At 38.6% G+C, this 26691-nt stretch overlaps 7 protein-coding genes and 1 long non-coding RNA gene across 14 annotated transcripts; 4 read left to right on the forward strand and 4 right to left on the reverse strand.

The window, feature by feature from the left end:
- Positions 1-1159: 1159 nt before the first annotated feature.
- Positions 1160-7354, forward strand: LOC135163059 (transmembrane and coiled-coil domains protein 2). 3 transcript variants are annotated; one of them, XM_064122201.1, is made up of 9 exons: positions 1160-1302; positions 1380-1569; positions 2247-2412; positions 2548-2776; positions 3058-3102; positions 3225-3307; positions 4299-4627; positions 4689-5089; positions 5487-7354. In XM_064122201.1, the coding sequence occupies exons 1-9, from the start codon at positions 1160-1162 to the stop codon at positions 5641-5643; spliced, it is 1743 nt and encodes a 580-aa protein (XP_063978271.1). In that variant the 3' UTR covers positions 5644-7354. The 3 variants fall into 3 exon arrangements, with proteins under 3 accessions (XP_063978271.1, XP_063978273.1, XP_063978274.1); XM_064122203.1 differs by having other exon boundaries at positions 5517-7354; XM_064122204.1 differs by having other exon boundaries at positions 4338-4627.
- Positions 7355-7625: 271 nt separating this feature from the next.
- On the reverse strand, positions 7626-10064 carry LOC135163053 (zinc finger protein 431-like). The gene is made up of 2 exons (XM_064122189.1): positions 9922-10064; positions 7626-9794 (listed from the first exon to the last, which is right to left on the reverse strand). The coding sequence occupies exons 1-2, from the start codon at positions 10060-10062 to the stop codon at positions 7785-7787; spliced, it is 2151 nt and encodes a 716-aa protein (XP_063978259.1). The 5' UTR covers positions 10063-10064; the 3' UTR covers positions 7626-7784.
- A 546-nt stretch (positions 10065-10610) lies between these two features.
- On the forward strand, positions 10611-13636 carry LOC135163055 (intraflagellar transport protein 70A). The gene is made up of 7 exons (XM_064122192.1): positions 10611-10752; positions 10812-10877; positions 10994-11468; positions 11625-11789; positions 11861-12129; positions 12386-12793; positions 12891-13636. The coding sequence occupies exons 1-7, from the start codon at positions 10687-10689 to the stop codon at positions 13413-13415; spliced, it is 1974 nt and encodes a 657-aa protein (XP_063978262.1). The 5' UTR covers positions 10611-10686; the 3' UTR covers positions 13416-13636.
- Positions 13637-13941: 305 nt separating this feature from the next.
- LOC135163072 (surfeit locus protein 1) lies at positions 13942-15157 on the reverse strand. Its single transcript, XM_064122222.1, has one exon. The coding sequence runs from the start codon at positions 14864-14866 to the stop codon at positions 13970-13972; it is 897 nt and encodes a 298-aa protein (XP_063978292.1). The 5' UTR covers positions 14867-15157; the 3' UTR covers positions 13942-13969.
- Positions 15158-15301: 144 nt separating this feature from the next.
- On the forward strand, positions 15302-22381 carry LOC135163051 (aftiphilin). 4 transcript variants are annotated; one of them, XM_064122186.1, is made up of 10 exons: positions 15302-15601; positions 15690-15728; positions 15814-16017; positions 16250-16372; positions 16497-17971; positions 18395-18607; positions 18707-18856; positions 18956-19016; positions 19199-19333; positions 19633-22381. In XM_064122186.1, the coding sequence occupies exons 3-10, from the start codon at positions 15993-15995 to the stop codon at positions 20097-20099; spliced, it is 2649 nt and encodes an 882-aa protein (XP_063978256.1). In that variant the 5' UTR covers positions 15302-15601; positions 15690-15728; positions 15814-15992; the 3' UTR covers positions 20100-22381. The 4 variants fall into 4 exon arrangements, with proteins under 4 accessions (XP_063978256.1, XP_063978255.1, XP_063978257.1 ...); XM_064122185.1 differs by having other exon boundaries at positions 15302-15728; XM_064122187.1 differs by lacking the exon at positions 15814-16017.
- On the reverse strand, positions 18953-19649 carry LOC135163082 (uncharacterized). The gene is made up of 3 exons (XR_010299060.1): positions 19519-19649; positions 19260-19331; positions 18953-19162 (listed from the first exon to the last, which is right to left on the reverse strand). It is a non-coding gene; the product is annotated as an uncharacterized LOC135163082 (long non-coding RNA).
- Positions 22382-22516: 135 nt separating the features above from the next.
- LOC135163077 (guanosine-3',5'-bis(diphosphate) 3'-pyrophosphohydrolase MESH1) lies at positions 22517-23619 on the forward strand. The gene is made up of 3 exons (XM_064122232.1): positions 22517-22779; positions 23031-23362; positions 23435-23619. The coding sequence occupies exons 1-3, from the start codon at positions 22638-22640 to the stop codon at positions 23549-23551; spliced, it is 591 nt and encodes a 196-aa protein (XP_063978302.1). The 5' UTR covers positions 22517-22637; the 3' UTR covers positions 23552-23619.
- On the reverse strand, positions 23535-26662 carry LOC135163068 (probable phosphoserine aminotransferase). 2 transcript variants are annotated; one of them, XM_064122218.1, is made up of 6 exons: positions 26462-26662; positions 25330-25576; positions 25010-25171; positions 24618-24712; positions 24272-24441; positions 23535-23978 (listed from the first exon to the last, which is right to left on the reverse strand). In XM_064122218.1, the coding sequence occupies exons 1-6, from the start codon at positions 26513-26515 to the stop codon at positions 23612-23614; spliced, it is 1095 nt and encodes a 364-aa protein (XP_063978288.1). In that variant the 5' UTR covers positions 26516-26662; the 3' UTR covers positions 23535-23611. The 2 variants fall into 2 exon arrangements, with proteins under 2 accessions (XP_063978288.1, XP_063978287.1); XM_064122217.1 differs by having other exon boundaries at positions 25004-25171.
- Between the last annotated feature and the right edge of the window lie 29 nt (positions 26663-26691).

Here is a 26691-nt window from a genome sequence, read left to right on the forward strand (position 1 = left end):
TACCATCCCATGTTCTGTCTGATCTCTCTCCAACAACTTGGCAGTTCCTATTTCCTATCGTATTGTCTGTACTGAGTACTTTTTTCGGTCATTTTTTTCAATCTATCCCCACTACTCTTTGTTCCTCAATCTACACGACCTGCAGTTGCATCTTTGCACTGTGTCACACTGTAAATCATAAAAATTGTTGAAAGTGGAGTGAAAAAAGTGGTTGAATTCGTCAGTAAATCACGGAATTGTGGCCACCAGTGAATGAACTACTGTTGTTTTTTCTACAACTATAAACAACTGGTGTGACACACCTCTCGATGACAGTATAGGTCAAATAATTGACAGTAATTCGGTTTCTCCTCGTCATCGTCACAAAAAAAAAATATTTCCCCCCATTCGTTCGGATGCGGAAAAAATGGACTTTCATTTGGATACAACTGCATAAACAGTTTCATTAGTGAGGAATATATTATTTGGAGAGATCGTAACTATTCAGCACAATAGTTTCACTTCTCGAGTGAACTAAAACAGTTCTATGATGTCCTCTGGGATATCGTTGGCTCTGGCGATACCAATAACTACTGGTGAGTCAATGCTGGAGTAATTCATAAATGTTATTGTGTCAATGATATCTTTTCTGTCTGGTGTATTATCGCGTTCACTGAATTATTACTTAATTCAAAGTACTCATTATCGCCAGAGTGGATATCGTGCATTAAATTTTTTTTTGCTATTTTGACGGAAAAATTGTTATAGATAAAAATAAGAATTAATAGTTCTGTAGTTCATAAAGTTCTGATTTTTTCTGTTCCCTATTTATTTGTCTCAATATCAATTGGCTTCTCCACAAAAGTTATGTTAAAAATTTATTTCACTTCTTTAGATTCCGATTTACCAATTAACATTCCTGATTCTTGATTTTTCTTTTGGACTTTTTATTCACGTCTCCGAGAATGCCTATTCATCGAATATTTTTTAAATAGCATTACATGAATGACATTGTTGATATCTAGGATATCCTCAAGTCCACGAAGACAATTATTATTCAATAAACTGCACTCTATTATGCCAACCTTTTTATTCATTGAGCGTGAATAATATTATTGCTGACGCATCTAATTGCTTGACTCATTGTAATAGAAGATTAGCGCTATCACTGGAGAGAGGAATGGCTAATTTGACAGTTCAGTCATCGAGCAAAAGCAGTTCTCGTGGCACATCCCCCAGCAGAAACAATCCACCGAGTCATACTCATCAACGACAAGCGTCAGCAACGTTTGAGCACGCACCAAAACCATGTAATCCGAGCGTGTAAGTGTGACTCGAGAAATGAATTTTTTAATTTTTTCCAGTAAGATTTGAAGGTGCTGAAGTGGTACTTTGTGCAGGAGTCAAACGGGGGAAGGCAGTACTGGAAGTGGCAGTAGCAGTGGTGGAGGTGGTGTGATAAAGGGAAATAGACAGAGATCACCAGCGGCACAGGTGCGCACTGGGGATACCATGGAGGAGGCCAATGTCACGGGAAATGAGAGCGAGGATTTCACATCCAATGTGCATCCACCGACTGATGACGAGGGGGTGAGTCGAGGGGGCATCCGTGGGGGGTCATTAATTAAGAGGTTTCATTTGCATGTGTGAGGGTCGTCAGAGGGATTCGAGGGGAGATTACACGATGAAAAAAACATGAGATATGTGGTTAATTGAGAATGTTCCTGTCCTGATTTGACAGTTTTCTAATTATTTATCTGACGATTTAATATTTTCAATTTGAGAGCAGGAGATTTTTGGGGATCATATCTTTTGCATAATTTCTCCAATTCCATTTATGCCGCAGCACAATTTCCACATTTTTATCGCCTATTGTATCCGATTATTACTGAGCTTCCGAATAGAACAGTCAATGTTTTTTCTTGTAAATGGGGTGTTGAGAAATCAGTGATGACTAATAGGGAGTTGTTGGCGAGGTAACTGATAAACTTGTTAAGGCAATGCTCCTGAGGAATCACAAGTTTTTTTTACTCCTAAAGGCCAGTACCTCGAATCAAAAATTCATGAATTATTCGGTTTTATTGTTAATTTGATTTACCCGCGAATGAAGAATTTTTTTATGTGTATTTAAAAATATATTTCATCTTGCATGCCAGAATTTTCGATTCTCATTTTATTCGAAAGCAAAGACTTTCGCATTCTCCACTCTGCACACGTTCCATTCCTCATTTTAATTTGATTAATAAAGTTATTGGTGATAATAATAGGAAATGTATCACCCGACACAATCGTTCTTATCGAACGGTTCGTCCGAGTTGATAAGTGACGACGTAGACTCCAGCGTTTCACGGGTGAAACAGGCTATTGAAAATATACAGAATAAAATAACGAAAACGCGGGAGCTCATAAGGATCGAGCAGAAAACACGAGATGGTGAGTAATTTTCAGGACACGTTAGAAGTGACGTAGCAAAGAAATCCAACTCAACTTGGATTCTCTGCTGAGGGTTCATCAAATTAATTTTAAATGGAGGGGATAATGAGTAATAAAAATCAACCGGTGTTTCAGAAAATGTGAACGAATATTTGAAGCTTGCAGCGAGCGCTGATAAGCAGCAGTCGGCGAGGATTAAGACAGTCTTCGAAAAGAAAAATCAAAAGTCTGCTCATAACATTTCTCAACTGCAGAAGAAGCTCGACACCTACATGAAAAAATTAAAAAATTTCGAGATGAATGGACCCCAGGCCAGCCACCGACAACCACGAGAGGTGCTCAGAGACATGGGCCAGGGTTTGAAGTGAGTTTGATTTCATTTTTTCAAAGGCGGACGTTAAATAGTCAATTATCTTGTTAATGAGCGGTTTTAAGCGGAAATTTCACGATATACTTTTTGCAGGAAATTTAATTTCCTACAAAAAATTTCTTCTCACAGTTTCCTCTAGAGTCATTCGTTATCGAGGTAATTGTAAAATAAAAGAACTGATGTTTTCAACTTTTATTCAATTCTCTTTAGTAAAAAATAAAAATAAAAAATATTCACTTCTTTATTGACTTAATTATGTCTATACTTCATTGCAGAAATGTCGGTGGCAACATCAGGGATGGCATCACTGGGTTTTCAGGGTGAGTATCTCATTCCTCTAGACATTCAAGAAATTTTAATTCTATTTCTAATTCTATAACAGATATATTGCTGTAAATGCTAATAATTTTGGTGCTCAATAATAAAATATAAATAATTTCAGGAGTGTAATGTCCAAACCGCGAGAATTCGCCCACCTGATAAAGAACAAATTCGGCAGTGCTGATAACATCAACACACTCTCACGTAAGTAAGCCTGTCCAAAGATGAAATCCTATTTTACATCGCAAATATCATCTGTTCGTCTCCCATTGCAAAAACCGTTAGTGTTGCCATAAAATATGAATGTTAACGAATCGAATAATCCAAGTTCCATTACATTAACCATTCTACATTATCCACGTAGCTACCCTTCCGTGCCCTCTCGTAATAATTATTTAAATTCTAACGACATTAGTCGAAAGGTTGAAAATCATTGTTAGACCTTGAATTTACTATTTTTCGCTGCCACTACAGTTGACAGTAGTAAGTATATAGTGTACGGAAAATAGTGATGCATCCTATTAGACTGTGCAATGACATTAGCTGAATGTTCATATCTTCTGTACCAAACGACTTGACTGAATGTTAACAATTTTCAAACGTGAATAGTGTTTAGAATTTAAGTCATTGTTTTGTCCTTTTGATATCTCTTCAGCCCTTCCCCACCCACCGATTATCCAATACTAATGCTAGAAACTCTGCCTCATGTTTTCTCGTTTGTTTTGTTGTTTAAAAAAAGCTTGAAACATCGTGAGAATGTTTTCATCAAGGATATCCATGTACTTGAGCTATTTTTCCTGTAGTAAAATGCTTTTATACTTCTGCAGTCAAATTTGAGAGCGTACAATGGAGCCCAATGGATGGATTTTCCATTTACAACGGGTTTATTGTTTAAACTTTGCAGATCTGGATTGCACTCTCGCCATGATAATTATCCAAATAATTTGAATGATTTGCTTCATTAAATTGTAAAAATAATTCTTAATCATCGAATGAAAATTTGGATTATTAATTAAACGAAAGAACGGAAACCACTTGGATATCCTCAAACAATTAACGAAATTTGAATGAAATAGTTCAGAATGCGTAGGAGAAATGTATTTTAAAATCTAGTTGTTTCATTACTGGGTTCGAGGTTCTCACAGAGATATTGGATAATCGTAATAATGCCACGACATGTCTGTGTCACCCGCAGATGGCTCAACTTTTTATGTAAACGAACAACCACGTGCAGGTAACGGTGACAATGGTAGTGTTGAGGAAGAAAAAACTCATCATGGATCGGCAACATTACCCGGTGGTTGTAGTCTAGGCTCCAGTCAGACCCCAGGGCCTATAAAATTCCCCTCGGAGGAGGGCTCCGAGTGCTCCAGTGTCACCAGTGAAAGTGGACCTGGTAGCAGGGGACAGGCACACGCCTGCCACAGTAACAATGCCGCCTTCAGTTTGAAGACTATTTTTACCGAACTTCAGGAACACCGGGAGAATTTCGATCGGATGAGGGAGAAGTTGGATGGTGTGAAGGTAAGTTATTCATTCGATTATTCCATGTTGAGCCTCTAAAAGGCAACACTCTGGTTTCCAGACCCTCCAGCAGGAAGTGACATACCTCTCAAATGCCCTACAAGAGGAGCGCTTCAGATGTGAACGTCTGGAAGAACAAATAAACGATCTGACCGAGCTCCACCAGAACGAAGTGGAAAATTTGAAGCAAACGATAACCGACATGGAGGAAAAAGTGCAATACCAGAGTGAAGACCGTCTTCGGGATATTCACGAGATGCTCGAGAGTTGTCAAACTAAAATATGGAAAATGGAACATCAACAACAGCAGCACCAACAATACGTCACTCTTGAGGGATTGGACAACAGCAATGCTCGGGCTCTCGTTGTAAAGCTCATAAACGTGGTTTTAACAGTTCTCCAAGTGATTCTATTGCTTGTTGCCACGGGTGCGGGTATCATGATGCCATTTCTCAGGACCAGGTAAAATTCAATCTACATAGTATTCTTCATACTAAATTTATTGTACTGGTAATCAGTTAAAAAATTTGATGCTTTTGTATTCATGAAGTAGTTATTCCCTCTGGCAATAGTTAAATCATTTCCATCAACATGTTTTTCTATTTGCATAATCATTTGTAGTTCGAGATAGATATTCCATGGAATTCATTATCAGTTATTTTTGCTAATTACTAAGATGGCTAAACTAATATATTGTTATGAAAAAGTAGCTAGATATTTTCATTCAGAACTGATTCTAACAATTGAGGGAAATAGCGGAAAACTAACAGCAGAGATCGTCTAATCATCGCTTAAAACGTCTCTGTATCACTCATATTCATTTCAACTTTTCACTCATCACGATCGGATTTTGTTTCAGCTGTACTAAGCCTCATTGTTTCATGTGCAGGGTGCGCATATTGACAACAACAATTGTCGTACTGAGCATTATATTCGTCCTACAACAGTGGCCTGAGGTCCATGACGTTGGAAGCCATCTCATGCGACATCTCAAGCAGACATTAGCTGTGAAGTAGCACTGCAAGTTTCCATTCATCAAATGTTACTCCCACTTTTAGTTAATTTTTACCCACCTACAAACTGCCCTCGATGAAACGAAAGTGATTCATTCTACCCCGGGGTAAAATGAATCAGTCGGTTTATCGTTTGTTCAATTATTAAAGGCGAAGTGTTTGCAGATTAACACTCTGGTATTTTTCGGGGGGTTTCTCATCGATTAATCGTTCGATGATAAATGACTGGGGCGTTTTGTCACTTATGTGACGCAATTGCTCGAACATTAATGGGGCATAATGAGGAAAAATACTGGAGAGCAAGAGTTTTATTGTTGCAAATTGTAATTAAACGATTCGAATTTTTCGAAACGACACGAAACATGACACGTAGTGGAAATAAATCAAAGGCTGAAGAGTTTAAAAGACGTTGATATAAAAATATGTAAATGCCAAAATTGTTTAAGTATTTTGATATGAAAATTGCCACTGGACTTTCGTTTATTCGCGGATTTTTTGAGTTCCTTCGCTGCTGTTCGTTCACGTAGCTATTGCACAAACTGTTTTTTTTTCGTTCCTTCATCACGTGAAATAGGTATTCTCGTGTCCACCGGTGTATTGTCAAATTGCTGTGACTACTGATAAGTTTTAACACTGTTAGTTATAAATAGCGATAGGTTAAGAATCATCATTTGGGATCAAGGGTGGCAACTGTTAGTGGCAATGAGTTATGAACTATATTATGAACAAAAACACAAGATTATTGACTTTAATTTCACTGGCTCGATATCAAATTAAGTTATGAATTTATTGGAATTTATTTTGTATATGGATATGGAGATTTAATGTACATATAAATTAAGGTATTCCTCTCGTAATTGCATCAATGAATTCTTCAACTCTCGTATTATTCATTAGATAAATTGATGATTCATCTGTAAATAAACTGTTTTAGAGTACAATGACATTTAGGGGGATTATTCAATAGTCTAGGATTAACGAATAATTCTAGTAGGCTTTTTAGAATAATGGCTTTGTAAAAATTGATGTATTTACATAGATGACGAAATAACAATGGTTGATATACGATTTTAGCACAAAATTTGGGATAAAAGTAATATTATGTCAGATTTATTGGTGCTTTCTATTTGTAAGATGTCGTTCATTCGTATGAAAAATTAGGATTTATCAAATTAGGGGCCCCTGCGCCATGTATTGGAATAATAACTTCATTTTTAATGGGTAAAAGCTCCATTAATTCACATTAAGACAAAAGTTATATTTTAAGTCACTGTGATGGACGATTTTTGTACTTTATTATGACTATTATTTCAACATTAAACTTATTATCACGATTTAACAACGTATTATCAAAATCATCTGAAGTTGTTAATGAAAATTTACGTTATTTCGTTGGTCACTTCAGGGGCCCCCAGCCCCTAGACATTCATCGCAGAGTGAAATAGATGTTTATGATTGTCATGGATGCCCTGCTGAGTCTATTGGTGATGTTTCTCAAAGTACATAACGCGAGGAATATGTATTTACGTCGATTGCGAGGCGTAATTTCAATTTTTAATTCAGAGAATTTCGTTCACACACGATAATAATCCAATTTTTTTTCCAGTGCGATCACTAATATTTGGAGACCCAAAAATATGTTTCTATTTATTCATTCTAGTATCATTCCTTTTTACTGTTCAATCATGGATATTAAACGAATGAATAAAATTAATCGAATGTATTTTTATTGCTTCCCAGTATCTGCTGTAGTTTTTCTGGGAAAAATAGCAAGAGTCGGTGAATATTCTCCAGATTAGAACAATCGACTGAATTGAGTTGTTCCATAATCTTTTCCAATAAGAAAATGCCACACCTTCTCAATTGACAATAACTCTTTCATTTTGTATTAACTAAAATAATAAAAAGCACGTATCTAGTATTTTACTTTTGGCCTTCATCAAGTAATGATACTTGAAAGTGCCAGTAAAATAAAACTAATCATGAATTTTCAAATAATTTATGAATCAAAATCTTACAAATGTTTAACATTATGACATAATAATTCCATAGAAAAGGAAAATTAGTATGCTGATTACGAGCCTGTTCCAGTAAGCAGAGTAACCTCAAAATGTTTAAATGCACCCCAATATCACGTCGCGTAGTCAATTGCCAATGGCAATGCCCTCATGTGTTTCTCTCACAACGATATTGATACTTTCACTGACATTCTTATCAACCCCTGGGGCTGTCAAATGATGTTTCTTCTTGTGAGTCATCATGGTCGACCTAGAGACAAACGCCTTTCCACAGCCATCACACTCGTAAGGACGTTCCCCCGTGTGAAGTCTCTTGTGGATAGCCATTGGGCTGAACTGTGTAAAAGTTTTGCCACAAACATCACACCTGTAGGGTCTCTCCCCAGTGTGTGATCGTCTGTGACACCTGAGTGCAGCCCTCCTGGCAAAAACTTTGTTGCAAACTTCACACTTGAAGCTCTTCTCGCCTGTGTGCATTGTCGAGTGAATTTTGAGATCAACACGTGTGAGAAAGCCCTTACCACATACTTCGCACAAATATGGCTTTTCCCCCGTGTGAATTCTCAAATGAGTATTGAGATAACTCTTACTAACAAACATTTTATTGCAGACCTCGCAGGGATACTGACGATTGTCAGTCCCCGAATGGGTTTTCTGATGGCTCTTGCAGAGTCCCTTGGTGATAAATCCCCTCCCACAAATTTCACAAACATAAGGCTTAACTCCCAAATGTCGATTCTGGTGATCCAACAACGATTGTTTTGTTTTGAAATTTTGTCCACAAGTGGTGCAGGGGTAGGGCTTCAGATCAGAGTGCACCCTCTGATGAACAATAAGATAGCTCTTGCACTGAAAGCCCTTGCCACACGTAGAGCAACTGTAATCGAACTGGCCAGTGTGAGTGGCTGTGTGCTGAGCAAGACCAATTTTACTTCTGAATGCTTTATCACAGAGAAGACATTGAAAAGGTTTCTCCCCAGTGTGTTTTCTCATGTGCTCCTGGAGTTTGTAATTCGTTCTGTATTGCTTGCCGCACTGGGCACACACCTTGGGCGTCCACTTGGGCCTGACAGTCTGACTCTTCTTGCCACTTTCCTCATTGGCTGTCGACACTTCTGTGGTTTTCTCCTCTGGCTCCTTGACCTCCATTTTCTCACTCGACTCCTTCTTCGATCTCTTCTTACAGTCCTTCTTGTGGTCATTGAGGTCGTCGACGTTAATGAACATGACTCCACAGTTGCAGGTGTAAAAGTGCTGCTTAAAATGTTCAGCAAGATCGTTGGGCTCTGTGGCAGCTTCGTTGCAGAAGGGGCATACGTACCAACTTGTTCCCGTATCGTCGATCGTGGGATTGTTGAGAGTACTCCTCAGCAAATTGTGCTTTTTCTGTTTAGTATACTCTCTAATAATACCATTCTTCAACTGATCTCCGTTGCTTCCACCAGCCTCTCCACTGTTATTGCTGATGACAGGTGTCATACTTCCATTTGTCAGCTCCTGACCCTCGTCCTGGGGGAAATTGTCATTTGTAACGTTGGCTGCTACCACTGTCAACCTGTCGGCCAAGTAGTCCTCCTTCATCAATCGTTCATCCTGGAACTTGACATTGTTGCAATAGTGGACGATTTGCTCCTCATTTGGAGTATCTGTACCAATTGCTGTAACGTAATTGATCCCCAAGTGTCCAACGACCGTCATTTCTCCCTCCAAGTGCATGGAAATTTGATCTCCAACCATTCCAACTGCCTCCTGGCTGATGTGATCTCCAACAATTCTAACTGTCTCCACATCGAGGGGATCTAACTCGGTTATTTCAAGCTCCTCTTGCGCCTGTATTTCCTCCTGACTAACCACCTGTTCATCTCCAGCCAGATCCATTTCGTCCATCACCTGCATAGTATGTAGACTACCTGGGGTGGTGCTCACGGGACTGTGAGGTGTTTGGGAAATTGTAGGCATTACTGATGGACAATTTGCTAGGTTGGTGTTGATCTCGGAGTCGTTTTTTATGCCTTTTAGCATTTCGTTGAAGAGGCTCTCCGTTTGTCGACATTTTTCCCGAAAATCTATTATGTCGTCCAACTTATAGGCACACTCCTCGCAGACTACTTTTGGCAAATCATCGGTCACCGATACCTGGGAAATTCAAGAGGTATTTATAATTGAGGTTTCTGGTCATTCTAGGGAGGATTATGTGCAAATTATTACAGGAAATTTGTAGAAAGCGGGTACATTCACATTAATCAATTCTTAATGAACTCACTTGTATCGGCAGACACTCTGTTATCTTCTTATCAATATTCCTGAGGTTCTCTCCATGCTCGAATATCGGTAATCCAACCAATATTTCAGTTTTGGTTGCACACAAACGGCACAGGTAATCGAACTCATCGACAACAGACATTTTCCCCCTTCTTTCAAATGAATGACTCTCACTGCTGCTACTGGTCTGTTATCACTGGTGTTATTGCTCCCGCTAAATAACTATTATTGTCTCTCGGTTGATTGTTTAATGCCGCAGAGGCTGACCCTGGAGAAGTGGTTACTCATAGCGAGTGATCCAGTCCTGTGGAGTTTGCCATATCTCCTATAAATCATCGATTTCTCGGTGAATTCCTTGTTGGAATGATCACCAAAATCGCACTCAATTTGTAATCTAACATTTGTTATTGACTATGGGACGTACAATAACGGTAAAAAAACTATTGTTAATCAACTGACACCCGATGATCGTCGTGGACCTCATGAGCAAATAAGCGCAAATAAGCTTCAATGAATTATTCCTCAACCAAGGTTACTTGTACTCGACCAACTTCACACTAGTGACAAATACTACCACTGGCGGACCGATGAAAGGAACTAAGGAGTCGAGGTGCCTAGGGGGTTTCTATGACAACGAATCTGACGTCCTGTGACAACAAGACTGCGAAGTGACGATTACTTGAAAAATGAAGCAAACACGAGAGTTTGTTTATGATTGTTGATCAATAATAGACAGAATTACATTCAGGATATTTTGGCAGTCACAATGACGACTTTCGTGCCGAGTGTTCACATACGAGATGGGGAATATACCAAGACAATTTATACAATGGTATATTGTAATCAACTGAGAAAATATTAGTTGAGTGTTAATGACAGTGTTTGTTGCAGATAAAAGAGCAAAAATATGCGGAGAGTATACAGATATTGTCGGAGCTCCTGGTGACACATGCCGAAGTATGACATTTTAATTTTAATTTCACTGATTAAGGAATTCATTTGTCTCTTCACATTATGAATAAATTCAATCATTATTTAAAACAATTAAATATCGTCGAGAAAAATAATTGCAGTCACGTCCATGTTTATCCCTCCTCGCTCACTGCTACTTCTACACCCAAGACTTCCTGGCATCAGCCGAATGCTATGAAAAGCTCATCCAACTCTGTCCAGACGAGAACACCTATCGTCTCTGGTACGCCCAGTCTTTGCAGCAAGCTTGCATGTATCAGGAAGCCTGGACCGTCTGTGCCAGCATCGCAAGTAGCAGTAAACTCGAGTCCAAAGTAAAAAAATTACAGGCAGCAATTAAATATGGACAAGAAGACATTCTCGCTGTCAAGGGTCTTATCGATCAGTGCAATGCCGATGATGCCGATACAGAAGTCAATCTCGGATGTTTGACGTACAAAGAGGGGGAGTATGAGAAGGCTTTGAAGAAATTCTTGGGGACCCTTCAGATAACTGGCTTCAAGCCTCATTTATCGTACAATGTTGCTCTTTGTTATTATAAGTTAAAGGAGTATGCAGCTTCTTTGAAGCACATTGGTAAATATTTTATCATGTGATTTTATTTCAGGGAAATATTGACGAAGTTAAGATTTTGTATTTATTTATTTTTGATCTTCCATTTCATTTTGAAATTTTCTGTATTCATATAATAGATGTCAATAAGCTTTATTGATATATGCCATTTAAATTTAGCGGATATAATTGAACAAGGAATACGTGAACACCCAGAACTGAGTGTTGGAGACAGAACTGAGGGAATTGAAGTTCGAAGTGTGGGAAATACTCTGACTCTCCACGAAACAGCATTAACAGAAGCTTTTAATTTGAAAGCAGCAATAGAGTATCAGCTGCAGAATTGTGAGTTTTTTTTCTATCAGCAATTTGGCCAGTGGGAACATTTTATTCAGGTGGCAATTGAATGTCTGCAGTTGAAGCTGCTAGAGAAGCTCTAACAGACATGCCTCCACGCTCAGAGGAAGAGTTGGACGCTGTGACTCTCCACAATCAGGCCCTCATAAATATGGATACTAAACCAGCTGAAGGATTCGAGAAACTCCAGTTTTTACTCCAGCAAAATCCATTCCCCCCGGAGACATTCGCCAACTTATTAATATTGTATTGTAAATATCAGTACTATGATCTTGCTGCTGATGTTCTCGCTGAAAATGCTGATTTAACTTGGAAATATTTGACACCTGTGAGTATTCACTGCAATTACCTCATAATCCAATACCAAGAACTTGAATTTCTTCAGTCATTAATAGCTCGAGATTGGCAGAGTGAAATCTAACGATTTTTCTCTCAATTAAAGGTATTTTTCAGATCTTTCAAATGAGCTGAGGCTCGTTGCAATCACATCATTCGGCCAAGAGATAATTATCGTTTCTCTCACCCTTTGATCCCTCAATTTCTGAATACAACTAATTCTTCACTTTTTGATGTTTTGCCCTCAGTATTTGTACGATTTCCTGGATGCTCTGATAACCCAGCAAACCGCCCCTGAAGAGGCCTACCGTAAACTTGATGATCTAGCCAACAAACACTGCGAAGCCCTGCGGAAAGCCACGAAGCAGGTCCAAGAAGCAAGACTAAATCACGACGAGAATGCCACTAAAAAAACTGTCAATGACTTTGACGAAGTTTTGGAGCGTTACGTGCCAGTCCTAATGGCACAGGCTAAAATCTACTGGGATCTGGAGAATTACGTTCAAGTCGAGAAGATATTTCGGATGAGTGCTGACTTCTGTAATGATCACGACGTCTGGAGACTGAACGTCGCGCATACTTTGTATATGCAGGAGAATAAGTTTAAGGAAGCCACAGGATTTTACGAGCCTATTGTCAAGAAAAAATATGACAATGTGAGTTTTTAGCCTTTTCCCTTCACCACAAAAGTTTAAATTTGTTTTTTTGCAAATTATTTTCGCATGTTCATGTAATTCTAATCATTTTCTCCAGATTCTCGATACAAGTGCTATCGTACTAGCTAATCTTTGCGTCAGCTACATCATGACAGCAAAGAATAACGAAGCTGAAGAACTGATGAAAAAAATTGAAAAAGAGGAAGAAACTGTTGCCTTCGAGGAGCAAGACAGGAAGCTGTTTCACTTGTGCATCGTCAACATGGTCATTGGGACGTTGTACTGTTCAAAAGGGAATTATGAGTTCGGTATATCGAGGGTGATGAAGAGCCTCGAGCCTTACAACAAAAAGTTGGGGACAGACACCTGGTTCTACGCGAAGAGATGTTTCTTGTCGCTTCTGGAGCAGTTGGCCAAGCAAATAGTTGTCCTGAAGGATTCAATAATTCAGGAGTGCATACAATTTCTCGAGCATTGCGAGGTATACGGTAGGGATGTGTCCACGATCAGTGAGCAGCCATTCGTGTTTGATGAATTGTCGGCGATTCCCCAAGGGAAACGAACAGTCACGTATGAAGCGAGATTTTTGAAGGCATTATTTTTAAAAATCCAGATGTCATAAAAATAAAATCATATTTTATCGCACGGTGAAGATTAAATGTGGACATTCGTATGAAGAGTCACCTTTAAAATTTTCCACGTCGAACGGGGCCACTTGCAGGACTTTACCTTTATTAACAGGATGAAATTACATTTGTATCTTTAAATTGTTATCTGTCATATTTTGTATGTTTCCGTGTGTATAGATCCTTAAAAACAGGTCAATAAATGATTTCAAATTCAGTCTAGATTCTTTTCTGGTCAGAGAATTCTGTATGTATGAGAAAACTTTTGCCAGATATATGCTCATTAAGAAATATATATTTCTAGAATGCATAAAAAATTAACCAGGAAAAGACACGATGAAATAGACTAGTAAACTCAGCACAATCGGAAGAGACGAGGCTTCACTTTAAATTTCGAAAAAATACCTTCCAAGTAAAAAGAAAAATCCTCCTTTCCCTCTGCCAATCTCAATCAATTGCTGACCAAAAAAGTTCATTTCACCCACCACTGAGAATTGAATGTAACCGTTCACACCATTCAAATAATAACAACATAAACACTAGATTTTATTTAGAACAAAGGTAACTTGAGAATGTACAGTCTGTACCACATTATGGCAGTCAACGCCGACAGAGCGTACCATGTGATGATATAACTCATGTGTTCATTTCTCATAAAAATTCTCGTCTGTCCAGCAATGGGACCCCCAGGAGTCCCATCGCGTGCTATTAAATCCAAGAAAATAGGGTCTGAGTCGGTCTGCTTAGCCATAGCATTGACATCTCGATAGCCAAACATTTTAGTCTGTGCTGAGTTCTTGGGCATGAACAGGGGCCTTTCCTCGTTATGTCGAACGATCCCAGTGAGTTCGACAACCCCAGGCACATGTCCCAATTCCCTCTGCGGTATTTTTCCCCTCCTGGCCTTCACCCAGCCACGATTAATCAGAATCGTCACATCACGATCGTAGAGTTTAAAAGGAGTGACGATCCAGTATCCAGTTGAGTGGCTCGTGCTCATGAGTCCCCCTGTCTTCTCACCAACACTCGAGCCGTCCATAATGAGACTCTTGGGCCCAATTACTATTTCCTTGTCGTACAAAAATTCCCCCTTCACTGTCACTGGACAGTATTCCATTTTATCCAACTCCTGGGGATTCTCGGGAAAGGGAATGGGTTCTGATGTTACTTTGCCATGTAGATCCTTGAGGAGTTGCATCTTCCACTGCCTCCTCTGGACCTGCCAAGTACCCAGTACGAAGGTCCCGACAGGAATCAGCAGAATGGCCCAGCCTAATCCATCTATTCGCTTCTCGTGCTCCTTTTCCTGCTGGTGTTTGCGATATTTGTGATCGAAGGAGGTTTGGTGGTACACTTTTCTGAGGGCGAGACACTCCTCCGGGGGCCGGACAGCCAGCAATGAGCTTTGAAACTTCAGGAGACGGTGAGATAATCTCAGGAGACTCATTGTTCCTTAGTTGATGATTGATAGTTGACAACCGGTGGCGGTTGTTAGTTGATATGTAATTGTGGAGCAACACTCGAAGATTATCACATAACCTACTATATTTATACTTGACAGCTGTCTGAAGTTGCGTGGAGATGGGAACAGCTGTTGAGAATTCGAAAATAGTGGAGGATTTTAAAGGACGAAATTGGAAAATTCTTGACTTGGTAATTCTGACAGAACTTGTTAAAAGAATTATTTCACTTGTCCTTTTGATTATGAAGATGAGGTTCCTCTTGAGGACAAGTTTTTCGTTGACAGTTCAAACTTGGAGGGCAATAATTGCAAATGGCGTCGCGCATGCGCCCCGAATATCTGCAAATTTTTGCAATTAACTGTACACTCCGTCGACAATGTAGATTTTAACGTACCAACGCAGTCTCAGAGGCGGTGGGTAGGTGACATGATGGCGCATGAAAACAGGTGATCGTGATCACAAGTTGTCCACCGTTCACCTAAAGTCCTACCAGATGATGACATTCCATCAAATCGTGTTATAAAACTCCCAAAATCCTAAAGATTCAGCTTAAAAGTGCGTTCATCTCATTGTGATGCAGTGAATTGTTGACTAACTATTGTTTGAACATGTTTGGTGCCTTATTGTTACTTAATTATCGTCGAATAACTATCAGTTGAACCGATTGTCTTATCGTTAACCACGATAAACACGTTTCAGTGAGACAGGTGATAATACACGTATGTAGGATTAATGTCACTTGTGACCCTGTGAAAATCTATCTATACTTTCCCTTTGTGGTTCTAATGAGATAAAATACGTGTCAAGGTGGACTTTTGGGCAGGGTTCCATCGGATTTTGCAGCAGGTAAGAACTTAGTACGTTTCAGGGGAGAGGTGAGGCACCATGAATCATTTCAATATCAAGTAAAAAATTGCTCTGGAAATTTCAGATAAAACATCGTAAAACCATTAGCAATGATCCATTCGCATGAAATATCAGTTTGGCTATGGAAAAATCAGTCCAGTTCTTGAGGATTCATTAAAATTGCAATTTTCAGATCGACATAACAGTGAGAATTACAGACAATTTTGGCTATTTAGACAATGAAAGGATACTGATGAAAGAAAAATGGATAAACAAAAAATTATTTATGGTAAATGATATTGAACAACGTGACGATTGTTCTTGATCATCATTTTGCAGTCCGCAAAAGTGTGTCCATATTATTCTATCCTCCCCTATATTTTATTTTATTTACTTTCTTCAAAACGAGGGGGAGGGAATCACGATCACTCGCGACTTGATAAGCAGACCATTTTGCATCTTCTCAATGTTTGAAAGAGTTTTGGCAATTTTGAGAACACTCAGTTATTTTGTTTAAACAGGCGATTCTGGGACAATGTCATTTCCACCCTTGGTGAGCTCCACCCCACCTCCGTTGGATCACAATTTCCGAGAGTCCGATGAGGATGACGAGTTTGGGGATTTCGCTGCCGGTGCACTTGATGGTATAATAAATGACTCAAATTCAGAAAGATATTGAGTAGTTTATCCCCACGGGATCATTTTATCCCAGAACAGAATAAAAAGTATTTTATTTGCTCTCACTCGAACAATCTCTTTCCTCTTCAGGCTCTTCAACAACCTCGGAATCCCCCCAGAAGCTTCTGACACCACTTCAAACCCCGCTATCATCAGTGGCTCCATCGCCCCGGGTAAATGGCACCACCGATTACTCGCCATCTCCAAAGCCCGTCACAATAGACCCCAAAAAAGACCTCGATGAGGACATAATAATAACCGTTGAAAAGACTAACGACACTGTGAGCAGTATAAAGCTAGACAATAGAACTAGTGGTAGTTTACAAGATAATGATTACGATCCTAACAATGTCGAGCCTAGTGATACGTACAATAGCCACTCTAGCCCCGACAAGAGGAGCTTCGATCACATTCTCGATGCTAAATCATCCGACAATGATATTGACAAGAAAGACATTGATTTGCGATTAGTTACGAGTAGTAATAGCAGTAGTTTAGCTGATAGTTGTTTCAAGAGTGATTCATCTACGAATATCGAACCTAACGACGACCCTGAGCCCCTGAGCCTGGTCCTAGACGATCCCACTGCACCTGGTGATCATCAAGATCAATCCGAATATCAGATAAACCCTAGACCTCCAGACCTCGAAGACGATTTCTATGATTACGACAAATTCAACAACTCCCTCGAGTGTGATTACGACTCAAATAATCGGTTAAAAACATCTGGAGACAGCCCCCAGGATGATGATCGTCAGCTGGACGATTACAAAACCGAGAAGAGAAATCTTCAACCCTCAGAAAACATCTTTGCAGACATAACTTCAGAATTTTCGACGTACCTCATCAATTCTCATGGAAATAATGAGTTTGGCCATCATTTTACGATATCTGAGGCCGATGGGGATCATGACAAGACCCTGGAGGCACCTGTTCATCATTCTGATGACCAATCAAATGATACATTTGCTCAATTTGATGTTGAGTTCTGTAGGAATGAGCGAGTCGAGGTTGTTAAGAGTGTAAATAGTAATGTGAGCGTTCGAGCGGAATTCCAAGATGATTTTTGTGAATATAGGGGTGAGAGGGAGGGTGGGGAGGAGATAATTGTTGAAGGTGAGGAGATCAGCACGAAAAAGTTGAATTTGCTGGGGGATTTGGAGACTTTGGAAAGTTCCTTAGTGGTTGACGACGATTTCGAGAATTTTTCGGCATTCAGAGAGGGGGAGAGTACTTGTGCTAGAATAGGGGAGGAGGAGGCCTCGGGAATTCTTTCGGAAGAGGGTAAGAGGGAAGGTGATGATGGAGATGAGTTTTCCGAGTGGAAGTTCCAGGGGGACGATGACTTTGGGGACTTCGCGGATTTCTCCAGTGAACCTGTGGCTCAAGGACAAAGTGATTGGGGTAACGATGCACAGGGAACTGGGCTGGTGGTTGGTGACGATGGGGGGGATGATGATGAATTTGGAGACTTTGGCGACTTTGGATCCTGCCCGACTACTGTAGAGGAGAATCACGTTAGTTTTGATTTGAGAGAGTCTATCTGTCGGATAGATAATCAGAATGTGAGTGTAGTTTTTCGTTTTTTTTTCAAGGAACTAAGACTTGAGTGAACCTTCTTTCGAACGTTCTTTCGATTGTTTTTATTGGTTATCAATGTTGTGTTTGTTCGAAAGTTTTTTTGATTGTTCAATTATAAAACATTTCGGAAGATCAAAATTTCAAAAACACGATTACGTTCGAATGATTGTACACGTGGGCCTTAAGTTAGTTGACAACGAGTAGATAATTTTTTTCTGCAAATTAGATGATAAGCTTCAGCTGAATTAAGCTTCTCCAACTAACGCCCCTATATACCAAGTGACATTCTTTTGAAAATTATGATTATCACTAGATTCTGTAGTTTTTGTGATAAAAAATAGGACGTTCGGGTGAGCATCTGAGGATTTTGGGAATTAATCTGTTTTTTATTGTTTGGGGCCCCCTAGGTTGCCAACAAAATTGAGGATATAGTCGTGAATATGTTTCCACCGGTTCCCGAGCGCAGTCCGGTGGATGTAGCCACCCTGATACCAGGAGACGACGTTATTTGGAGTTCCCTCAAGAATATCGAGGAGACGAATGCATTGAGCTACCAATGGAGTAACAGCACCAGTAATAATGCACTTTTAGGGGCTTTGGGAATCGACTCGAGGAATATTGTGAGTATTTCATCAGTAGAATTTATCCTATTTACTCTAGATATCGACCAAAACCGATGAATGTGAGGGAAATTATTCAATTATTTTGCATTTCTACAGTTGTTCGGGCCTAGATGGAATCCTAATATTCCAAGATTCGCAGCGAACCTGGGGTACGCTCCCTTGGAACCCATGAAAGCCTCAAATGCTGAGGGACATCCGTCAATAACATCATCCGCCAGTAAATCCCAAAACCCGTCAAATGTAGAGGTAAATTATTTTTATGTAGAGGATTGCATTAACTCAGCATAATATATGCCTCCACTGAATAATTAAGAAAAATTTTATAATTATTACTTACGAATGCAGGAGGTACCAGCTGCTCAATTTGACTGGAACAGCTCAGGCCTGGTGAATCCACTGGACGCAAGTGAGTATCATAAATGATTCCATAAAAGTTAAATGATAAACCAGTCACTGAGAACAATATCTAATAAGATATTTTCTGTTATTGATTTGTCACTTTTCTCCTTCCTGCTTATCCTCGGCTTAATTTATCTATTATTATCGTTTCACCTGTACATAAACCCGGTGGTAATGATTATTATCAAGGTGGTGGGCTGTCAGCACTTCTGCCACTAGACTTATTGTATCCATTTGATCCTTTACTCACCACTCCCCACTGTTCCGGGCACTCCGAGTCCTATCACCATCACGCTGCTTGTACCAGGAGCTCGATATATTACTGTAAGTGATTAACAGCTAACTAACAAATATCGTAGGACCTCCGAGCGATTTCGGGGGTAATTGTTACGATTATTCGGTATTGAGGTTGTGGAAATAACTGAGTTAACTCACTTATTAGGCTAAAAAAGTTTACGTTCCAAAAATCTATTTTAAGAAATAGAAATAAATTTTTGTACTTGTCTTACTCGACTTTGGTGCTCGATACGAATTTCTCTGGCCATTTATGAGGAATGAACTTGACACCCCAAAAATTATCCACCGAATTTTTCCATCGGTAACAATTTGTATTCGCTCTCAAGATCCTGGCGACTCTCCCATCGACTCGCCTGCAGAGGCTGGACCTCCCAAGCACCCAAGACAGCTCCAGGCATCGAGAATAATCGAACCTCTGCCTGGACCCAGTACAATCGACTGGAAGAAGAAGCCAGAGATGTCAGAGCTAAAGCCTGACCCCAGAGTCTCCTCTCAGAAGCTTCAGAAAGTCCAGCAGAAGCCAATTCCAGTGAATTCCACCCCGAAACTAGAACCCAACAAATGTGATATCAAGTCTGGACATCGTAAGGGATCTCTGGGGAGGAGAGATCCAGAGCATACTGTTCTGGACAGATATGGAAGGCAGATGGTTGTGAAGCCAGAGACTGTTCAAGTTCTCAAGCAACTGCCCGATCTCTCGTTTCTCAGTGCCAGAACTTTACTCTTCAATCCTGAACACAAACAGATTGTTCAGGATCTTGGTGCGATGATCAATAGAAAAATGCCTGGCTGAGTAACGTCGGTCTGAATGCGCGTTTGAAGGTCGGTTTATGATATTGAAAATTTTCTTTGTGAATTGAAAGACAAAATTAAGAGAGAAAGTCAGTACTGAAGCTATGTGGGATAAGTTCTTCTGGAGATTAATTAACCCCCAGACTAAAAAGATTGATGAAATTTAAAAAAGACCAGATTCATTGGGTGGTTGAGTGAGTATATTAATTATCGATTTTAGAGAGGAATAGATTACTCTTGAGATGAATATATGATGACGGTTCAGTACTGAACTGTTCTTCATAAGTCACATCCTATCTTTGTCTTTCAGTTCCATCAGAAATTTGAGAATTGAATTGTGCGGGTGCATTTTGTGAGAGAGGATTTAGAGAGAAGAGGCAACATCCCAATATCCGTTTCAAACCTGTGTTCAGACCAATGAAATAAAACGATTAAATCTGTGGTGAACGGGTGGTAGTAAACGAGTTCATTATCCACTTTCAACCCGATTATTTTGAACATATATCACATTTATATCGACAGAATTTCCTTCATAGGCTTTCAAATTCTTTAGAAAAAAAATCTCTTCACGTGACTGTCCGGCGAGGAAATAGATTGAAAGAAATCTTAGGTTAATTAACAATTTATATCATCAGAAAAATATTTTTGTAGAGATATTCATTTCCGACCAAAATTGATATTAAAAAAAATGTCAGGGCTGATTTACTCCATCAATTCACTGCTGAATGTCTTTCCATGCTCTTCCCAAAGGTTCAAAACCAATTTATCATGAATATTCCTCGATGCCCACTGCACATTAGGTATTCGTGTGATTTTATGTACATCACATTCAATTAACATTCCAGTTTCCTTGATTTCTTTAATTAAGAGCATCGAGAATAAGAGATGAGTGTTTTATCAAATTTTCCAATTGTGTGATTCTATCGATATTAGTCAAAAAATGCATAAAATGTTTATTGGATTAAAGTGATTACACTTGTCTCGTTATTCAACTTGATCCAAAAACCCAAACAATTTTTTACCCCCCCCCCCATTTTTATTGTAAAAATACGTCGTGTCTGCCAGAAGATTTTTGTAATTACCAGTTTCGTAAAATCAATTTTTCTAGTCGACGTGTTTATCATTTTAGGTAATTTATTTCTCTCCTATTGATTCATTAACTCAACTAAATATAATGTGTGATTCACTAATTATTAAGTCAATTAACGAGAAGAAAATTGAGAATGAAAATTATCAAAATCAAAGAGATAGCACTTAGTTGTGTTAAATCAGGGGTAAAGAGGTAAATTGTCTAAAGAATATTTATCGTGAAATATGAGAAAATGTTCTCTAGAATTATTTATTGACGAGATTATCTGATCTTGAGCTGAGAGCTGGGCAAAATGAAACGGTGAGAAAAATAATTCTCTCGACTTTCCTGGGAACGTCTTGCATTCTGAATAGAAATATTTCATTTGGTAGAATGATTGAAATCTTCGGAAGTTACCTGGAAAAGTTTGGAATTTTCTAGCCTTTAAGTGGATGGCACTCAGCAGAAATGTCGTTGCTAAAATGTTTTTTATATTAGATTGCAATCATAGACCTATTCATGTGATGAGAATTATCACAAATTTTGGAGCCACATTCCGGTAGTCATCTCATTCTTCGACGACTTGATCTTTAACAAAAAATAAAGAAAATAAAAGTTCCCTACATCATCTCAAGAAGTCGTTATTGGTGGTGTTTCATTTTGTCTCGTCTCCACTAATCATTTTTGTCCGTAAATACGTATAACACAATTCAATTCCATCTGCTTCAACTGTTTTACTCCTTTATCCCTGATTTTTATCAACAATTTCCCGTAATTAACTAGCTAATAAATGAATTAATCATACTGTTAAAAAGATCTCTGAAGGATGAAAATGGCGTGAATACTAATACATGAAATGCATCACATTTTTATATGGAAAAACCTTAAGACTATTTTCTAATGCCCTCGTCTGTTCAGTGCTTCACAGCTAAAATGTAATCATCAAGTAACAAAAAAGTATTGAGAGTACTTAATCGTGTGAAAATGAAATATCGACTCTTGGCGTTTGTTCATTCATTTTGTAAGTGAATTCACTACGTAGATTTATTGATAACTGTAATGGAAGAACTTCATTGATGCTAATTGTTACGTTAATTATTTATATCAATGAATAATTGTAATATATCTTATGTAATATATTGTGGATATTAAGAACTAATAATACGATTAGAAAAATGTTGAAGAAGTATATTAAATAAAATTCTTTACTTAAACTTCTCTCGTTGCTTTTTTTACAATTTTTTATTATAATTGACAAGCTGACTAATTATTCATTGATTATTCTTCTGTGCTAATTGTTCAAGTTCATTATTCTATAATTTAAAGTTCATGGTCGATATACTACCGCACCTCTCAGTCTGTCCTTTTCGTGCAGCAATACAGCAGCAGCGTCAGGAAATACTTTTAGAGGTTATGTTCCCCGTCTTGTTTCATAAATTCCATTAGTTCCCGTAAATTAAAAAATCAGAAATGATGACAATATCACCCAAGGAGTTATCTAAAGAACAATTGCTGTCTTTGATAATAAAATGCGCGGACTTCGCAGCAAAAAAACACAAAACACAGAAGAGAATGAACAGAGAAGGAACCCCCTATATAAATCATCCTCTGGGTAATAAACGAAATCTTCTGATCTGCCTTTGAACAATATTTGATTAAATAATCAATTACATTGGATATTTTTTCTGCAGTAAAATGTTTTCGAATGTACAAATTTAAATTTTGAAACTAATGGAAATGTAAATTAAATTCCAAATTGAGAATAGATTTTGTCAATTATTGTCAGCAAGCAATTGCCCGGTATGAAAATTATTAGTTTGAAATTGTAAGAAATGTGGGGCATATGAATGAACTTATTTTCAGGAGTTGCAAAAATTCTCACAGAAGAAGGGGACGTCCACGACCCCGTCGTTATCATCTCCGCAATCCTCCATGATACAGTGGAGGACACGGAGACGACCTTCGAGGAAATTGAGCAGGAATTTGGTGCCGAAGTCAAGCTCGTGGTGTCTGAAGTGACAGACGACAAGACATTACCGAAAATGGAGAGAAAACAATTGCAAATTGATCACTCACCTCACATTAGCCACGAGGCTAAACTAGTTAAATTGGCGGATAAAATTTATAATTTGAGAGATCTGCAGGCAGAAGTTCCTATTGGCTGGACTGCGGAGAGAGCTCATGAATATTTCAAGGTCATAAATTATTTACAGGATTCTATTGGATTCTCCTCTAAAATTCGTGCAACAATTGTGTTAATTTTTCAGTGGGCAGAGCAAGTAATCAATGGCTGCAGGGGTACGAATGCGAGATTGGAGGCAATTCTGGACGAAATATTTGCATCGGAAAGAATGGAGTACGAAAAAATATTGACAAGTAGCTGAGCCCTTCGAAACGGACTAATCAAATTTTTATTGTTTTAAAAAATAATAATATCGTTGTGTTCACTGGGCATGAGATTTGTGGAATTCCTTCATGTAGTTGGCCAGTTCCTGGGCATCGTCAACAGATACTGCATTATACAGCGAGGCTCTGATACCCCCCACAGATCTGTGTCCCTTCAGCTGGAGCATTCCACGCTCTACAGCGCCAACCAGGAATTTTTTCTCCAGCTCCTCATCGTTGTTGCCAATTCTAAACGGCACATTCATTCGGCTTCTGGAGTGCGATACCACGGGACAATTGTAGAAACCGTTGGACTGCTCGATAACATCGTAGACAAGTTTACTCTTGATTAAAGAGAGTTTCTCCATTCCTTCGACTCCACCATTTTCTTTTATCCAGTCAAACACACGTCCCACAACGTAGATCCTGCAATGGAAATGATGGAAATTCATTAGCGACGAGGTAGGTTTGCTGGAAAACATTAAGCAAAAAACATTTAAAAAATATGAACAGAAAAACTTTCATAAAAACACTCCTGAAGAAAATCAAATGATATCTAATGATAGATGCAATTCAGTGATGCAATCGCATACGATATTCCTAAAGCTAAACATTTTTCGCGAGATAAACAAGTCTGCTGGTGGTTATCGTTCACAACAATGACGAAATATTTTCTACGAAAGATAAGAGAAATAGTTATGAGACGTCGAGTAACTCACTGGAATGTTGGTGGCGTGTTGTACAGAGAGTTATCTTTTGCCGTGACAGTATAATCTAGAACTGAAGGGCAAATGGGCAGAGCATTGCCCAGAAGGTCTTCCCGAACGATCACAAGGGTCACTCCAGAGGGGCCTATGTTCTTCTGGGCTCCAGCGTAGATTACTCCGAACTAGGAGGAAAGTCAGTTATTTAGGTCAGCTTGAAATTTTTTTAAGAATGAATTCTTGATTTTTTTCTGTAATTGAAGAGATTACGCTCAGGCGGTAATCGAATTCGGACCACTTGGCAATGTAATTAATAATCTATCAATTAAAAAGAAAATATTCGATTATTTTCTTCATTTACCTTGGAAATATCAAGTTTCCTCGTCAAAATATTGGAAGACATATCTGCAACTATTGGAATCCCCTTAGTCTCAGGGACGTAGTCGAATTCTATGCCTAGAGAAAGATAATTCAGTAAAGATATTAATTAATTGATCATGATTAGCACAATTCAATGAAAAAACCGTAAAATGATTCAAGTGGATCAAGATCTCAGCTGATTTTTTAAGGAATATCTCCGAATCTACTAGAGATAACAAATTATCGCATGATCTTTATCATCTATTGAATGATTTTTTCATGACAATGTGTGGGAGAGTAACGATTCAGGGACGCAAATTGTTTCTAAAAGAATAGTTCTGGTTCAGTGTAAAGGAAGACATGCATAGAGATAAAATAAAAATTTACAGGTACCATGGACCGTTTCATTGGCGCAATAATATACGTAAGACGCATTGGGATCGAGTTTCCAGGCCGTGTGATCTGGTATTTCGGTGTATGAACTAGTCTTCGGAAGCACCTGATTGATTTTTCCGTATTTAGCTGCCTCCTTAGCTGCCTTTGCCGACCAAGATCCTGAAGCAGCGAATTTGTCCATCAGGTGAAATGATTATCATTTAAAAAGAAATCAATAGATTTTTAATTTTTTCAATAAGATCCGCTGGGGTAAAGTGGACACTCAATATAGCAATCGTCTTCGGCTCGTGCTCTAGGGATAAAAAATTATTGTTCACCTGTGATGAAATAATCAGCGACTCCAGTCTTGCTGATGAGATTCAGGGGGACAGCTGCGAATTGTCCAGTACCTCCACCTTGCATGAACAGGACTTTGTAATTGCTGGGGATGTTCAAGAGCTCACGACAGCGGTCCTGAGTGTCTTGGTTGACTTTTGCAAAATCGCCCGATCTATGACTGAGCTCCAAAATACTCACTTTCGTATTCGAGAAGGATAATAATTCTTCCTGAACACTCTTCAGGACCTTGAAAATCACAGATCAAACCATTGTTCAATTTCGTTTACTCATTGCTTTGTGCTTTTGATTCCTTTATCGAGCAAGACGATCGTTCCTTTTGGGAACGATATTCATTCAGTCTTTAATTTACGATATTGTTCGTTCAAATCCCTTTTCTTCGAACGTTCCTTGCTGTTTAATTTTTTTGCAACACGGCAAACGCAGTAAAAAAATAATCACGATTTTTCAAGCGAATTCCATTCTTATTTTTGCGATTTTCGTCGAGTCTTATTTACAAATTATTTCGGAGCTTAATGAGCAATAAATAATGATAAAACTTCAGAATTAAACAATTAATTAAACCGAATGACCTCTGCATGCAACATTTTACGGTGGGAGCGTGTTAGTTTCGATCAAAAGCAATTATCGAAGATCACGTCAATCAATCGAAACGAGTTGAAGTCAATTTCAAAAAAAGAAGAAAACATCTCCACGTGAAGGCCTGCCACTTGCAGACACCGAACGGGTATTCCTCGACAATCACTATCTCCATGATTAATTCCCCCTCGATGTTACGAAAACATGATAAGAAAGGCGCTCGAGTATTTGTGATAAATTATTAATAAAATTTTCCAATTTCACTGCATCAATAAATCAACAACGAGTTCATCACTGAATTCCGCTGACAAATATGTTCTCATGAAATAATTAAAATTATTTACATTTAGTTAATTACCACTTAAATAAATAATTTAATTTATTTGATGTTGATTTAATCACATGAGATGGATTCAGAAGAAATTTATTACAGAATAATTTCTGTTCAGATGAACCACCTGTTGATTAACCTTCGGAAGTCACTAGTAGACCAATTAATTAAAAAATTAATTTAATATTTAGAGGACTATTTACCTCATTTGGAAGTTTCGCTGGTCCAGCACCAAAATTAATTACTCTACCACTCATATTTACTCCTCCAATGTGGGAACAACTTCTCAAGATGGATAGAATGCACTGAATGAACCCGATGAAACTGGTTGTGAGTCCACAAGTTCCGGAGTATAAAATTGCTGTCCCTCCCCTCTCTCACTAACACTCTGATCGACGAAGCCAAGGAATTTCAAATACGAAAAAACTTCTTG

This window comes from Diachasmimorpha longicaudata, chromosome 5 (assembly GCF_034640455.1).
Source record: "Diachasmimorpha longicaudata isolate KC_UGA_2023 chromosome 5, iyDiaLong2, whole genome shotgun sequence".
In the NCBI taxonomy this organism is placed as follows: Eukaryota; Metazoa; Arthropoda; class Insecta; order Hymenoptera; family Braconidae; genus Diachasmimorpha; species Diachasmimorpha longicaudata.

Bases quoted from the DNA above. Each gene is read 5' to 3' on its own strand.
- LOC135163059 (XM_064122201.1), top strand. From the start codon at position 1,160: ATGGCTAATTTGACAGTTCAGTCATCGAGCAAAAGCAGTTCTCGTGGC. The intron at 1,303-1,379 runs GTAAGTGTGACT...TACTTTGTGCAG, and splicing joins AAACCATGTAATCCGAGCGT to GAGTCAAACGGGGGAAGGCA. The intron at 2,777-3,057 runs GTGAGTTTGATT...ACTTCATTGCAG, and splicing joins GACATGGGCCAGGGTTTGAA to AAATGTCGGTGGCAACATCA.
- LOC135163053 (XM_064122189.1), bottom strand. From the start codon at position 10,062: ATGTCTGTTGTCGATGAGTTCGATTACCTGTGCCGTTTGTGTGCAACC. The intron at 9,795-9,921 runs GTGAGTTCATTA...TGAATTTCCCAG, and splicing joins CAGAGTGTCTGCCGATACAA to GTATCGGTGACCGATGATTT.
- LOC135163055 (XM_064122192.1), top strand. From the start codon at position 10,687: ATGACGACTTTCGTGCCGAGTGTTCACATACGAGATGGGGAATATACC. The intron at 11,790-11,860 runs GTGAGTTTTTTT...GAATGTCTGCAG, and splicing joins AGAGTATCAGCTGCAGAATT to TTGAAGCTGCTAGAGAAGCT. The intron at 12,130-12,385 runs GTGAGTATTCAC...TTTTGCCCTCAG, and splicing joins CTTGGAAATATTTGACACCT to TATTTGTACGATTTCCTGGA.
- LOC135163072 (XM_064122222.1), bottom strand. From the start codon at position 14,866: ATGAGTCTCCTGAGATTATCTCACCGTCTCCTGAAGTTTCAAAGCTCA.
- LOC135163051 (XM_064122185.1), top strand. From the start codon at position 15,993: ATGGATAAACAAAAAATTATTTATG. The intron at 16,373-16,496 runs GTATAATAAATG...TTTCCTCTTCAG, and splicing joins CGCTGCCGGTGCACTTGATG to GCTCTTCAACAACCTCGGAA. The intron at 18,857-18,955 runs GTAAATTATTTT...TTACGAATGCAG, and splicing joins AAAACCCGTCAAATGTAGAG to GAGGTACCAGCTGCTCAATT.
- LOC135163077 (XM_064122232.1), top strand. From the start codon at position 22,638: ATGATGACAATATCACCCAAGGAGTTATCTAAAGAACAATTGCTGTCT. The intron at 22,780-23,030 runs GTAATAAACGAA...ACTTATTTTCAG, and splicing joins CTATATAAATCATCCTCTGG to GAGTTGCAAAAATTCTCACA. The intron at 23,363-23,434 runs GTCATAAATTAT...TTAATTTTTCAG, and splicing joins GAGCTCATGAATATTTCAAG to TGGGCAGAGCAAGTAATCAA.
- LOC135163068 (XM_064122217.1), bottom strand. From the start codon at position 26,515: ATGAGTGGTAGAGTAATTAATTTTGGTGCTGGACCAGCGAAACTTCCA. The intron at 24,442-24,617 runs GTAAATGAAGAA...CTTTCCTCCTAG, and splicing joins GGAAACTTGATATTTCCAAG to TTCGGAGTAATCTACGCTGG. The intron at 23,979-24,271 runs GTGAGTTACTCG...TTTCCATTGCAG, and splicing joins AACACGCCACCAACATTCCA to GATCTACGTTGTGGGACGTG.